Source organism: Scyliorhinus torazame, chromosome 9, assembly GCF_047496885.1.
Source record: "Scyliorhinus torazame isolate Kashiwa2021f chromosome 9, sScyTor2.1, whole genome shotgun sequence".
NCBI classification, from domain to species: Eukaryota; Metazoa; Chordata; class Chondrichthyes; order Carcharhiniformes; family Scyliorhinidae; genus Scyliorhinus; species Scyliorhinus torazame.
Window position 1 is genome coordinate 129278535 of NC_092715.1, and position 15398 is coordinate 129293932.

General features: G+C 42.1%; 1 protein-coding gene across 1 annotated transcript in view; it reads left to right on the forward strand.

Annotated features, from left to right (window-relative positions):
- The window catches only part of hsd17b4 (hydroxysteroid (17-beta) dehydrogenase 4), a 208396-nt gene that overhangs the window by 32921 nt on the left and 160077 nt on the right, over nucleotides 1-15398 (forward strand). Inside the window, exons 6-10 of the mRNA XM_072516520.1 lie at nucleotides 83-129; nucleotides 2902-2986; nucleotides 3123-3310; nucleotides 10782-10873; nucleotides 10986-11010. Of these exons, the coding sequence (XP_072372621.1) occupies nucleotides 83-129; nucleotides 2902-2986; nucleotides 3123-3310; nucleotides 10782-10873; nucleotides 10986-11010 (437 nt within the window). The remainder of the gene's footprint in view (nucleotides 1-82; nucleotides 130-2901; nucleotides 2987-3122; nucleotides 3311-10781; nucleotides 10874-10985; nucleotides 11011-15398) is intronic.

Genomic DNA, 15398 nt, shown 5'->3' on the forward strand with positions numbered 1-15398 from the left:
GACCGCATCACAATATTATGCAGCCTCCATTCCGCATTAATGCATATCACTGCTTTTCGTGTAATTATCTTAATTCTTTCAGGATTTTAAGAGATCGTTCCTTTGCAAGAACAAGTGACTTGGATTGGGGTGAGCATCTGTGCAGCTAAGAGCTGAAGTTTTAAAAATAAGTAATTATGTATGCTCTGCATCATCATAATGACTTTAATTAGTCTAGCTGAGAACTGAGTTTGTTATAGTCATTCTATTGTTATATGGATCATTTGAGGTCATTGTGGTACTTCATATAAAGTATTTGCTTCTCACTAGATATTAACTAGATTATACTTTCTAAGACAGTATGGACTTGAAATTATTATTATAACTTGTTAAGCATATCTAACAAGTGTATTGTCATACTAATGTAAGGCTAGTTGACTTTATAGAATTTAGAAATATAGACCCTGATGTACTGGCTCAAATTTTAGGGCCAGTTTTTAATTTTGTCCACAGTGTACTCTTAAAGACATAAGTAGAAGTCATTCAACAAATGTTAATTAATCTACCCAGAAAGGCCCTCCAGCCCCTCCCCTGCCCCTTCATTACTTCAACTTATTTTGATGTGTATAATTTGATTTTTCATACCCAGTACTCTATTTTAAAGTTTATTCTGAGGATTCATCACTCTGTATGAAAAACTGTGTTATTTTAGTCGCAAAATTAACTTTTATTAATTTGAATGTATGTTACTTTGAACACCTCCCTCCGTGTTAAGTAATATTCTGGATTTGTTTAACTATTCTATACTCTATACTTTCATCCCTTGGCTGCCTTCTTTCTCGGCTGAGAAGACCAACAATTTCAGTCTTAAGGCTCCTGATACAGAGAATCATTTCTTTTAAAAAAAAAATTTTTTTTAATTAAAGTGATAACTGATATATAACATTGTTTAAATAACATAGTAAACGAACCAAATAACACAAAGTAATGCTCCCCCACCCCCTCTCCCCATCTAGAACACAAACAATCCCCCCCCCCCCGGGCTGCTGCTGCTGGCTATCTATCTTCCCCCTAACGTTCCGCTAGATAGTCGAGGAATGGTTGCCACCGCCTGGTGAACCCTTGAGCCGATCCTCTCAGCGCAAACTTCATCCGCTCCAGTTTTATGAACCCCGCCATAACGTTTATCCAGACCTCCACGCCGGGGGATTTCGCTTCCTTCCACAGGAGTAAAATCCTACGCCGGGCTACTAGGGACGCAAAGGCCACAATATCGGCCTCTTTCGCCTCCTGCACTCCCGGCTCATCCGCTACCCCAAATATAGCTAACCCCCAGCTTGGCTTGACCCGGACCTTCACCACCTTCGAGTTCACTCCCGCCACTCCCCTCCAATACCCCTCCAGTGCCGGACACGACTAAAACATATGGGTGTGGTTCGCCGGGCTTCCCCCGCACCTCCCGCACTTGTCCTCCACTCCGAAGAACCTGCTCAACCTCGCTCCCGTTATGTGTGCTCTATGTAGCACCTTAAATTGGATCAGGCTAAGCCTGGCACACGAGGAAGAGGAATTTACCCTACTTAGGGCATCAGCCCACAAACCCTCCTCAATCTCCTCCCCGAGCTCTTCTTCCCATTTTCCCTTCAGTTCGTCTACCAGCTCCTCCCCCTCTTCTCTCCTCTCCCGGTATATCTCGGACACTTTGCCCTCCCCGACCCACACCCCCGAAAGCACCCCCCGAAAGCACCCTGTCCTGGATCCCTTGTGTCGGGAGCAGCGGAAATTCCCTCACCAGTTGTCTCGTGAACGCTCTCACCTGCATATACCTAAAGGTATTTCCCAGGGGCAGCTCATACTTTTCCTCTAGCGCTCTCAAACTCGCAATCGTCCCATCTATAAATAAGTCTCCCACTCTCCTGATTCCTGCCAGCTCTGGAACCCTCCGTCCAGCCTCCCTGGGGCAAACCTATGGTTGTTCCTGATCAGGGCCCACACTGAGACACCCAGCACACCCCTCTGTCGCCTCCATTGCCCCCAGATACTCAATGTTGCCGCCACCACTGGGGTCGTGGTAAACTTTTTCGGGGAGAGCGGTAATGGCGCCGTCACCAGCGCTTTTAAGCTCGTTCCTTTGCAGGACACCATCTCCAGCCTTTTCCACGCCGCTCCCTCTCCCTCTATCATCCATTTACGGATCATCGCCACGTTGGCGGCCCAATAGTAGTCGCCCAAATTCGGCAACGCCAGTCCCCCTCTGTCTCTGCTACGTTGTAGGAACCCCCTCCTTACCCTCGGGGCCTTCCCCAAAAGTTTATTTCCACTCTCCTTAGCGGCAGGCCATCTATCCCTCTACTCTGGTCCCCAGGGTGTATCACGAAAAGCTCACTCTTTCCCATGTTAAGCCTATATCCCGAGAAATCTCCAAACTCCCTCAATATCTGCATGACCTCTGTCATCCCCCCCACTGGATCCGCCACATCCAGCAGTAGGTCATCCGCGTAGAGTGACACTCGGTGTTCCTCTCCCCCTCTAACCACCCCTCTCCATTTCCTGGAGTCTCTCAGCGCTGTGGCCAGTGGTTCAATTGCCAGCGCGAACAGTAATGGGGCCAGCGGGCATCCCTGTCTTGTTCCCCTGTGTAGTCGAAAATACTCCAACCTTTCCCGATTTGTGACTACACTTGCCATTGGGGCCCCATAGAGGAGTTTAACCCAGCTGACAAACCCCTCCCTGAACCCAAACCTCCTCAGCACTTCCCATAGATACTCCCACTCAGAGAATCATTTCTAACCCTTCTCTGATCAGAACCTTGCACAATTTGTTTATGACATCCAGTGATTTAGCTCCACTATTTTGGCTATGTGTGTCATTTAATGCATGTTTTTTACTGAGCTGGCTGTTTAAAAAACATTTTTTCTTAAGATTTAATTCAGAGAGTACATTTGAGGGGCTCATTCAAAGTCACAAGGGCTGCTTGGAACCACATGAGGAATCAAAAATATGGCAGGTACAAAATAACATTTTGGTACTTCCTAAACTTGTTTGGCTGCTCTTATACTTTGATGAACTATAGACATGGTTCATTACTAGTTCAAAACTTCACAATTTGAAATGGTTAAAAAAAATTGTCTTTTTTTCCCCAGAATAATTATGACTGCATCATCTTCTGGAATATATGGTAATTTTGGACAAGCAAATTATAGTGCCGCAAAACTTGGACTACTGGGTCTTTCAAATACATTAGCGATTGAGGGTCAAAAATATAACATCCAGTGTAATACTATTGCACCAACTGCTGGTTCCAGATTGACCCAGACGGTGCTGCCTCAAGGTAGGTAACATAAGGATACAGTAATGCTCTTGTAGCTCATCCTTTGTAAGGACTATGTTTCATTAATAATATATTTAGAATATTATTCTAATGGCTTGTAAAGTTTTATCCTTTCACTAATCACTTTCACAGCAATGTTTCCTTTTATTTGGAAACATTGTGATATGATAAACTTGCATTTTCTTAATAAACAAATATTTTGAAGTTAATGAACATTTTTGACCATTAATTAATAGCATTATGTCTGGCAGTTTTAATCTGTTAGTGATTTTGGACTTAAACTTAAAGATGTAATTTCTAAGAAAACGAGTATTTTTCTGCTCCTATCAAGTATTTCTATCATATATTCCCCAGGTAGCTACAGCAGAGGTTAGATACGGAGTAAAATTCCCTTTACTCTGTGGCAACATTGTGCCTCAATTTCAGCTTCAGAAGAGTAGCTATAGCTGATATTTTAATTTCCCATATCAGCCACTCTTACACATCCTCCTTGTGAAATAGTCAAATTCTGCAAACCTTTGCATTGTACTTACTAAAGATCTGGTAGAGAATTCAGAAACTCGATTTATGTATATCCTTCTGGCCAGAGTCGGAGAGATCAGGAAAGAAAGGACCGGAAAATGAACCAATTTTTGGGAATTTAGTCGCAGTCTCAAAGGCAGACTAGCCCCGAGCTTTCTTCCTTTTCAGATAATCCAATTTCATTTTGAAAGACTTGAAAGCTTCCACCACACTCTTGGGTCATGCATTCCAGAGCCTAACACTTGCTGCGCAAAACATTTTCCTCATATTGTCACTTCATTTACCTTAAATCTATGTGTTCAGGTTCTTGATCCTCCCACCAGTAGAAGCAGTTTCTCCCTATCTGCCCTGCCCAGACCCCTCAATTCTGAAAACCTCTATCAAATTCCTCCAATATTCTTCTCCAAGGGGAACAGCTTCAACTTCTTCGTTCTATCTATGTGACTCAAGTTCCTCATCCCTGGAACCATTCTTGTCAATCTTTTCTGCACTCTCTCTAATGCCATCATATCCTTCCTATGGCGTGATGTCCAAAGCTCGACACAATGCTCCAGTTGAGGTCAAACAAGCAGTTTATACATGTTTAACATAACTTCTTTGTTTTTGTATCCTGTACCCCTGTTGGTAAATCCCAAGATGCTGTTTTATTAACTCGCCTCACAGCCAGACCTATCTTCGGTGATTTATGCACATACACACTTGGGGCCCCAATGTTCCTGCACCCCTTTTTTGAATTATACCATTTATTTTATATTGAATTATTCTACCCATTATTTTATATTATGTCTCCATGTTCTTACTACCAAAATGAATCTCTTCATACTTCTCGACATTAAATTTCATCAGCTTCTTGTCCATCCATTCTACCAACCTGTCTTGAAATTCTATGCTTTCCTCATAGTTTAATACATCCAAGTTTTGTATCAACTGTAAATTTTAAAATTGTACCCTGTACACCAAGGTCTGTGCCATTAATATAGATCAGGAAGATTAGGGATCTTAACACTGACCCCTGGAGTGCTTCATTATAAACCTGCCTGCATTCCAAAAGACAATCATTAACCATTACTCTCTAATTCCTGTCACTCAGTCAATTTTGTATCCATGTTACTCCTGCCCTTTTTATTCCATGAGCTCTAACTTTATTTACAAGGCTGTTGTGTGGCAGTTTATCAAATGCCCTTTGGGGGTCAGTGTACATCACATCAACAGCGTTACTTTCATTAACCCTCTTTTTGTTACCTCATCAAAAAGCTCAAGCAAGTTAGGTAAACACAATGTGCCCTTAACTAATCAGTGCTTTCACTTGACAAGACAACTAAATAATTTGTATTTTCATCATTCATATTAAATTCACATGGCGACCAAAAGAATTCAGTTCAATTATCTTCACTTGACAGTCCAGATAATGTCAGCCCTCTATCAGTGGTCGTGATCAACTCTAAGTCAGATGATTGTCGGTTCAGCCACACTCCAGAAGCCTAAGCACAAAATGCAATCTCACACTTCAGTGCAGGACTGAGGAAACTGTACTATTGGAATTGCAGCCTTTTGGATGAGATGTGAAAACCAAGCCCTCCTCTGCCCATTCAGATGTGCATAAAAGATCCTATGTCACCATTTTGAAATAGATCAGTGGTGTTCTGTCCGGTGTCTGGGCCAATATCTATCCTTCATCACAAATAAAACCTCATTATAACATTGCTCTTTATGGAAGCTTGCTGTGTGCAAATGGACTGCCTACGTTACAACGTTGATTATACTTCAAAAATACTTATTTGGCTGTAAAGAGCTTTGGAACATGCCAATTTTGTGAATGGTGGTGTATAAATGCAAGTCTACAAAGAACAAAGAAACGTACAGCACAGGAACAGGCCCTTCGGCCGTCCAAGCCCGTGCTGACCATGCTGCCCGACTAAACTAAAATCTTCTACACTTCCTGGGAACATTCTATGGAATTTTCAGTTCAGAAAGTAAATTATTTTATTATCTCTTCTGATTCCATGTTACTAAATGTTTCTTAAAGCTTCAAACAAACCATTGTTAGCTGGTTCGGTACTCCATACCTTTAAATATCATCTATCTTTGCTGTTCAATGATTTTCAAAGCCCCACGTTATCCGTTTAGTTGCATGTTAAACATGTAAAGTTTAATTAGTGTTACCACAGGAATAGATTTGGCATGGCCTGGGCAAGGATACCAACCCCAATTGTCTTGTAAACTACCTTTCAGAAGTGTGACATGGTGCAACATGATAGTTCTTCGTCTTTAATTCTGCAATCAGCAATGGGTTCACTTGAGTTTAGAAGGATGAGGGGTGACCTGCAAATCTGGAATGGTCTTGACAAGGTGGATGTTGAAGGGATATTTCCTCTTGTGGGTGAGTGCAGAACTAGGGGAAACAGTCTCATAATTGGGGGTCACCCTTATAGGACAGAGATGAGGAGAAATGTTTCTAAATGTTACCACACTAAACTAATTATGTGAATGGCGGAGCAGGCTCCAATACCGTACTGTATATTGGTGGATTGATATCCTCTACCTTTCAGTTGCAGGAGGCCAATGTAAAATAAACTTTCGTACCCTCATTCAGATTTAGTTGCTGAGAATCTCTCGAATAAAATTGCCTATCATTTGCCACTCTTCATACTAAAGATGCAACATCAGTCAGAGTTATGCAGATGCCTGGCGCAGGAAGTGACAAGTATCACGGATGGTATAATTGTCCTTCTGGCATTGAGAAAATTATGCTGTTTGAAAAGAATAACAATTCCTTATTCTGCATCTGGTTTACACTCTGAAACCTGGGAATGTCTCTCACTAACAATAATAACCTAAGGTATTAACATTCCTCCATTCCTTATGAACACATGAATTAGGAGGAGAAGTAGACCATTCAGCCCCTCGGGTCTGCTCCGCCATTCAATAAGATCATGGCTCATCTGCGTTTTAAGTTCCATGTTCCCATCTACCCTGATAATTTTTGATTCCTTTGCCGAATAAAAATGCATCTACCTTTGCCTTAAAAATATTCAGTGATCCCGCTTCCACAGCCTGTGCGGCAGAGAGTTCCAAAGTCGCACAATCTTCTGAGAGGAAACATTTCTCCCCATCTCCGTCCTATAAGGGTGACCCCCAATTATGAAACCGTTTGCTCTAGTTCTGCACTCACCCACAAGAGGAAATATCCCTTCAACATCCACCTTGTCAAGACCATTCCAGATTTTCAGGTCACCCCTCATTCTTCGAAACTCAAGTGAAAAACAAGCCTAGCCTGGTAACCCGTTCATTCCAGGTATCAATCTGGTACACCTCCTCTGAACCATCGCCTCCAATGCATTTACATCCTTCCTTAAATAAGGAGGCTAAAACTGTGCACAGTGTTCGGGATACGGTCTCACCAATGTCCTGCATAACTGAAGCATAATCCTTACTTTTATGTCTCATTCCTCTCGTAATGAAGGATAGCATCCCATTCACTTTCTTGATTACACGCTGTACCTGCATACTAACGTTTTGTGACTTATGCACGAAAACACATAAATCCCTCTGTATCTCGGAATTTTACAGCAGTTCTCTATTTAAGTCGTACCTGCATTTTCATTCTCAGCACTGCTGAACACAAAATTCCATCTACAAATTTTTTTTCTTCTCGATTCTAATGTATATAATAATAATCTTTATTATTGTCACAAGTAGGCTTACATTAACACTGCAATTAAGTTACTGTGAAAGCTCCTAATCGCCACATTCCAGCACCTGTTGGGCACACAGAGGGAGAATTCAATATTCTAAATTACCTAACAGCACGTCTTTTGGGACTTGTGGAAGGAAACTGGAGCACCCAGAGGAAACCCACGCAGACATAGGATGTGCAACGAGCATAATAGAAGCAGGAGTCAGCCATTTAATTTTTCAAGCAATTCAATATAATTATGGTTGATCTACCTGACGTCCACCTTCCAGCACTTGCATTATGACCCTTGATCCCTTCAGTATCCAAAAATCTACTGAACTTTGTCTTGAATATACTTGACGACTCATCATTTATGACTTTATTGGCTTGTGAATTCAAAAGTGTCGTGGAAATAACATAGTCAGATGCTTCGAGCTTCGTTTCAGGTAATTTATTTTGACACAATCGTGGAGGGGTTTTAGTTGTCGGAGGCCACTCCAAACACCCGACCGTACAAATTTAAGAGCATACATTTATACTATGAAATAAACAACATCGAGGACAAAACAACAGGCTTCTGTTAGCCATGTTTGCACAAAATAACCTTGAGTATGTTCTTCCTAAGTTATCTAGTATGTTTCTCTGTCTCTGGATAACATTTTAAAGCAGATTGTCAGCAGAAAAAGGATGCAGCTGCTGCATTTGTAAACAACATTCAATCTTCTACAATTTTGTACAGAAGCAGTTCAAAATATAGCCAAGCGTCCCATCATGCTTTTAGCAAGTGCCTTTTCTTATAAAATATAGCCAAGCAACTAGATATTAGTGAATGGCCAAAAGCGGCCAACTAATCCACACACTAAATTCCCTTCTACACAAAGATTTCTGTTCTTTGTGTGAATAAATGTTTTCTCCATCCTAATAAGTAGCCAGCCCTTATTCGAGACACTGACCTCGAGCCTCCACTCTGTCAAGCCCCTTAATAATTTTATGTTTCAATGAGGTCATCTCTCATTCTTCTACATTCAAATGTATATCAGCCTAGCCTATCATAATCTCTTCTAGGATACTGTATTTATCCCAGGAATGAGACTATTGAACTATTATTGCCTCCCTAAAAAATAACTATATTATGCTGAATATAGGAATGTCAGATGCATTATAGGTATTTAGAGCAGTAAGAATTAGAGCATGTTTGACTGCTGCAGTCATATTTTAAAATAAATCCTGGTTTGAAAGGTTGGGAGCCAGGGGTGATATTAAACCATCATAAAAAGCTTTGGCTAATGGAATTTTGTTTTGACTAAGGGGATTCCCTATGGAGTTAATTCGATTTCAACTTGGTAAGATGATGACATTGCTAGGTGGAGCTAAGGCATCAGGCAATTTGCAGAAAGCAGGTCAGTTGTGATCTGAATGAAGCTGTGTCCAGAAGTGAAACAGTTTGCACTCTGCAGTTCAGTTAAAAGAGATTAACAGTCTTTACAGCTGTGCAGACATGTCTAAGAACAAGGGAAGCTGAAACAAGCCAAGAAACAGCTTTTGAAGACATATAGCCAGAGTCTGACAGGAGTCAGATCTTGGGTGGGATTCTGCTGTAATCGACGTGGCGGGCAACTCCGGCGGGTAGGAGTGGCGTGAACCACTCCGGCATCGGGCCGCTCTAACTTACGCTGGCGGGACTGGCAAATAACAGGCAGCCACTCGGCCCATCGCGGGCCGGAGAATCGCCGGGGAGACGATGCTGCCAGCGGCCGTCGACAGGCGCAATTCCTGCCCCTGCCAAATCCCTGGCGCTGGAGAATTCGGCAGCTGGCGGGGGCGGGATTCATGCCGCACCCCGGCGATTCTCCGACCCGGTGGGGGGTCAGAGAATCCCACCCCTTGTCTTTAAAGCAGAGTCAAAAGGTCTCTGTTTCTCAAAGAGCATCTCTGTGACGCAAGTGTTCCTATGTGCCATTGGTAGTTAAAGTGGATTGAGAGCTGAGATTCCGCCCCCCCCTCCTCCCCATTGTTTAAGTTGGAACAAAGGTAGCAATTAAGGGTATTATAACGAACCATATCCATATTTCTTTGTATAACCACTCCTGGAGCGAAGTATCCTTCCTTACAGTCTCCAAAATTAAAATAAAATATTGGGGTTTCTGTCCAGCACCCTAGCTACTGTTGGGGTCTGGTCTGGAATCGCAATATCCTTTCTCCGATACCAAATCCAAAATGTGCATTATTTTCTATTGTTTAAAGAGGGAGTGAAGTGGCATGAACTTCGATCTAGGGGAATACAGACCCACACCTCTTCACTCTCTGCATCTATCCAAACACGTATAGGTAAATGAAATTGACTCCACAATTCATGGGGTAGGTGTGGGGCAATTCAGGGGAGGCAGCAATGTGGTTCTGAATCTATGGTGACTGGATTTTGGTTTCATTCTGCGGATTCTCATCAGTGCTCCAACTGATAGGCTCAGTGACGCTATGACACAAGTTGTGACAACTATGCCGCAGATGTAAATTCTGTGCTGGACCTCGTGACTGCTGTTTTTCTACTGAAGGGTAGGATCGATTCACTTTCAAATACTACCCATCGCTCCTTAATAAAAATTTAGTGTGCCATTCTGACTTCTATCACCTCTTCGGGGCAGGTGTTTCAGATGTGCTTCTGTACCTGTACATTTAAATGGTAAAGTTCCTTTCATTTACGCTTGTCCCACTTACAGGCAACAGTTGTGGCCAAAAGCTACACCTCCATTTGTGCCTCTCACCAGTGGAGTAGGGCTCTTGGAACCTTGGGACCATTGAATTTCTGAAAAAAATAAAATAATCATTCATGGGATGTGGCATTTATTGCCCATCCCTAATTACCCTGGAACTGAGTGGTGTGGTAGGCTATTCCGGACGGCATTTAAGATGCTTTGTTTGGGTCTGGCATCACATGCAGGCCAGACCAAGTAAGACGTTAGCGAGATCGGTTTTTACATTAATCAACCATATTTCATGGTCAACATTAGACCTTTAATTCCAGGTTTTTAAAAACTCAAATCTCCCCATTTGCTGTGGTGTGATTTGAATTCAGGCACCCAGAGCATTATCCTGGATTACTAGTCCAATGAAAATACCACTATGCCATTGCCTCTCTGCTAAATGAGAAATTCTTTATATTGGAGACAGTTCAAATTATTGCTATTGATCTGGCAGCCTGTGTTTAACAAAACAGCTTTCGCAGTTGCATGTGTAAGTTGATCTGATATATGTAGTCTCTTTTCTTCAATCTAGAATTATTGGATGCTTTGAAACCTGAGTTTGTTGCTCCCCTGGTGGCTTGGTTATGTCATGAAAGTTGCCAAGAGAATGGCAGTTTATTTGAGGTAGGATATTCACCTCAATTAACATATTTTGCTTTTATCTTTGTTTACTTTTTTGGGATTGGAATGTCTCGGGGGTTTGCTGAATTTTGTATTTCTGCTTCCTTTCATTTAGGTCGGGGGTGGCTGGATTGGCAAACGTAAGTGCTGACTTGTGCTGAAAGGTTATTCTTCTGACTGTAATTAGGTTGTGAAGTTCATTTATTTATGCGATGTGACTAATGGAATTGTGAGTGATAGATGATTTTCAAACTAAAGATCAAAGAAAAAAGACCTGGGCCACTGTATTCTTCAAGTTGTGACCTATTTTATGCTTCCAGTTTACGCTGTGAATTTCTGATAGCTATGGCAGCAGATTTTTATACATTTTAAATATGGAATTAACTTTTTGTTGTGTTTTAATTTTGACAGATGGTTTTTAATATGCTGTACCATTCTCTTGTTAAACTATTTCTGCACATATTAGATCTTTGCTTTATATTAAAGATTTTTTATCCATTTATTAACAGTGGTAAGTGTTAAGTTGACCTGATGACTGGAAACTATATTGCATGTTATTTTTTCCAGTACGAGATTCCACAGAAGCCCATTGTGTAAATATTTTGTGTGAAGATTTTGAATGAAGAATGGCCTAGATGGAATATATGGATATATAATAGATTTGTCAGCAACAGCTAAATGTTTAACATTTTTTTGAAACTTTGGTCTAATTCCTTAAAGTTCAATTTCTGAAAATAACATTTCTTTGTTAACCTGAATCTTCCAAACCACAGCAATGCTGTGTGCATTGCTGCTGTGAGCTAAGATTCTCCCCACCCAACACTACTGCTCGTTTCTTCCGGGATCTCCCAATCCTGGCTATCATGAAATATTCAGCATAACGTCTCCCGAGGACCTCTGTCAGAATGGAGGAGAGTCGGGGGAAGAGACATCATGCTCCCTTTTTCTTGCACTAGCTGTTGTGTTCTGTCAAGTTTCCAGGTCCAGTCTTTGAGTGTGGGTAGGAAGTCAGGTCGGGTTGGGGACATATCAGGTGATTGCAGGGGGAGTCAAGGTTGAGCAGGTGGTGTTTGGCAGGTTCGTTATGGAGATATCCAGTTGTTAGGCAAGGTATAAACTGTCCAACATTTCCTGGGTAATTATCAAGATAAGTCTCGCGGATCTGACGGAAGTCTCCAAATCTAGCTCCGAGTCATAGACATTCACATGGTCCCAAGAAACAGGAGAATTGCCTGTTGTAAGTTTAAATTTCCCAGACAATTCTCATTTGGTCCATGCACTAGGACTTCCATTGGATCTTGACGTATGCCTTCGGTTATACACCCAGTCTCGACGATCTGGAGACTGCATGATTTGGACCATTGTTTTTAGTGGTGTTTGGATATGCTCTTACATAAAAATTACTGCACACAAACGGGCAATTCGACCCAACTGGGTTGTGAGGTGTTTATTCCCCGCATGATACTCTTCTTACTCTACACCATCTAACCCTATTATATATATGTTCATTTCTTGTGGCAATGCTGGCAGACAAAAGTGCATTTGGAATGTGGTTCTCTTTTTTCATGGTATTACATTTGTTTATTTCCTACTCTTAATCTTTTTCTGCCCGTTTCTTCCACCTATTCTGTATTCCTATTTGTTTGCCTCTGTTTCTGAAAGCCTTTCTTATGTTGTTGATGCTGCCTGACTCTTTCTATCAGGTCTTCCCTTCCTCTATTATTTTTCTCACCTATAGCACTCCTGAAACTCAGCACAATTTTTTTGCTTGCTTTCCTTTCCCATTGTGTGTATGCATGTGTATGCGTGTGTGTGTTTTAGTTTTACCACCCAGGCTTGAAGGGCCGAATGGTTACTCCTGACCCTTATTCTTATGCCGCCTCAGCCTCTGGAGACAGCCGCAGCAGCTCTGGCATTAAAACATGGTGTCACCTGGCTCAGAGTGCATTGTGGGGCGAGGGGTGGCACAATGCAGATAACGTAAAACCAAAAATGTTGACATAGATCAGAAAAATAAGCCCTAAAGAATAACCAATGTTAGGTGAGACGACTTAAAGTGAGGACTTATTGTATGTTTCTGAATCCTGTAATGGGATGACGAGAGCATAGAAGTTGAGCAAGCCACGATTTTGGTGTTTGTTATGTTTGCGAAGGAGATGACATTGGGCCGAGCGGACATTATTAATGTCTTAACAATTAATTTTGGCCGCAGAAAAATACTTTTCACTGTACTTCGGTACATGTGACAATAAATCAAATCAATCAATCAATCAATTTCAGGTAAACGTTTCAATTATTTGGAGTTCGCGCTAATGGTAACATACTTGAGGTTTTTGTTTTCTCTTTGAATTTTTGAGAGATTGTTATTAAGAGAGGTTCTGGTGTATGATCTAGCTGCATGGGCAAATTTAAAATATTTGTAAAAACAAAATAAAATTTTCACTGATTAAATGTTTAAATTCAAATGGATACAGGTTAAAACATTTTAAGTTAGGATTTAGACTGAGTATGTTCCACCCAAAGGATCATAGAATTTACAATGCAGAAGGAGGCCATTCGGCCCATCGAGTCTGCACCGGCTCTTGGAAAGAGCACCTTAACTAAGCCCTATCCCCATAACCCAGCAACCCCATCTAAACTTAAGGGCAATTTAGCATGGCCAATCCACCTAACCTGCACATCTTTGGACTGTGGGAGGAAACCGGAGCACCCGGAGGAAACCCACGCAGAAACGGGGAGAACGTGCAGACACCGCACAGACAGTGACCCAAGCGGGAAACAAACCTGGAACCCTGGTGCTGTTGGAGGCGGGTTGATCAGGGGATGGGCTTGTTTGAACCCGAATGGCATTTTTTCTGTTCCTCTGCCTACATGTAAGCCTAAATGTTATATGTAAAAGTTTTTGCTGTTAGAGCCTGTTATTTCAGCTGTAAGCCTTTGGTTTTGGGAAGCTTTAGTTATCTGAATATGGACTAGGGTACCAGCTGTGTGAAGGGAAGAGCTGGGCAAGAGTTCCTAGAATGTGTTCAGAATAACTATTCAAAGCAGTATGTTTCCATTCCAACAAGAAAGGAGGCACTGCCAGGCCTGCTTGGGATTAAGATCTGTGTAGATCCAAGTTGTTTTTTCGTATTTATTTGTTCTTGGGCTGCGGGTGTCGCTGGCTAGAGCAGCATTTATTGCCCATCCCCAATTGCCCTTGACAAGATGCTGGTGAGCCAGCCACCTTCTTGAACCCCTGTAGTCCATATGTTGTGGAAGACCCACTGCTATTAGGACGTGAGTCCCAAGATTTTGACCCGGGGAGAGTGATCATTGTACCGTAAGATTTAGGTTGGCTAGGCAAATGGTCAAAGAATAATCCAGACAAAGAATAATCCAGACAAAGAATAATCCGGACCGAGAGTAATCCGGACCGAGAGTAATCCGGACCGAGAGTAATCCGGACCGAGAGTAATCCGGACCGAGAGTAATCCGGACCGAGAGTAATCCGGACCGAGAGTAATCCGGACCGAGAGTAATCCGGACCGAGAGTAATCCGGACCGAGAGTAATCCGGACCGAGAGTAATCCGGACCGAGAGTAATCCGGACCGAGAGTAATCCGGACCGAGAGTAATCCGGACCGAGAATAATTAATTGGGGGGGGGAAGCCAACTTCAGCGGGGTAAGAATAGAACTGACCCAGGTTTGGCCGGTAAAACTGTAACGGAACAATGGACTACCTTTAAGAAGGGAGAGTTCAGACACAGCTGAGGTATATTTTGTGAAGGAGAAATATAGGGGAAACAAATGCTGTGTTTCTTGGATCACAAAAGAGTTAGAAGTTAAGATGAACAAGGAAAGCTTTTGACCGATGTTAGATGTATAATACAACTGAGAACCAGGCTGAGGTATGGGAAGAAATTGACTGCTAACATAAAAGGGCATCCAAAAGTCTTCCATAAGTACATAAGTAGTATGGAGGGGGTGGGCGGCGAACAAGGAGTGAGACAAATTGGATCAAAAGGAGATTTATGGATCAAAAGGGGATTTATGTATGGAGATGGGGCATGCGGCTGAGGTATTAAATGAATCCTTTGCCTGTTTTTAACAAAGACGAAGATGTTGTGCAGCTCACGGTGAAAGAGACGTTAGTTCAGACGCTTGACAGTCAGGAGGTGGATTCCTAGCCTCTGACCTGCTCTTGTAGCCACAGTACTTACATGGCTAGTCCAGTTCAGCATCTGGTCAATGGTAATCTCCATGGTGTTGATAGTGGGTGATTCAGTGATGATAATGCCATTATTGAATGTCATGGGACAATAGTTTGATTCTCTCTTATTGGAGATTAAATGAAATGAAATGAAATGAAAATCACTTATTGTCACAAGTAGGCTTCAAATGAAGTTACTGTATTGAGGACTATCGTCGAGGAGGTGTTATTGTTTATCTTTACTGATTGTGGCCTATGCCGAGGATCCAGTTGCAGAGGGACGAACCAAGTCCCAGGTTTTGGAGCTTTGATATGAGCAAATGGTCAATACAGCT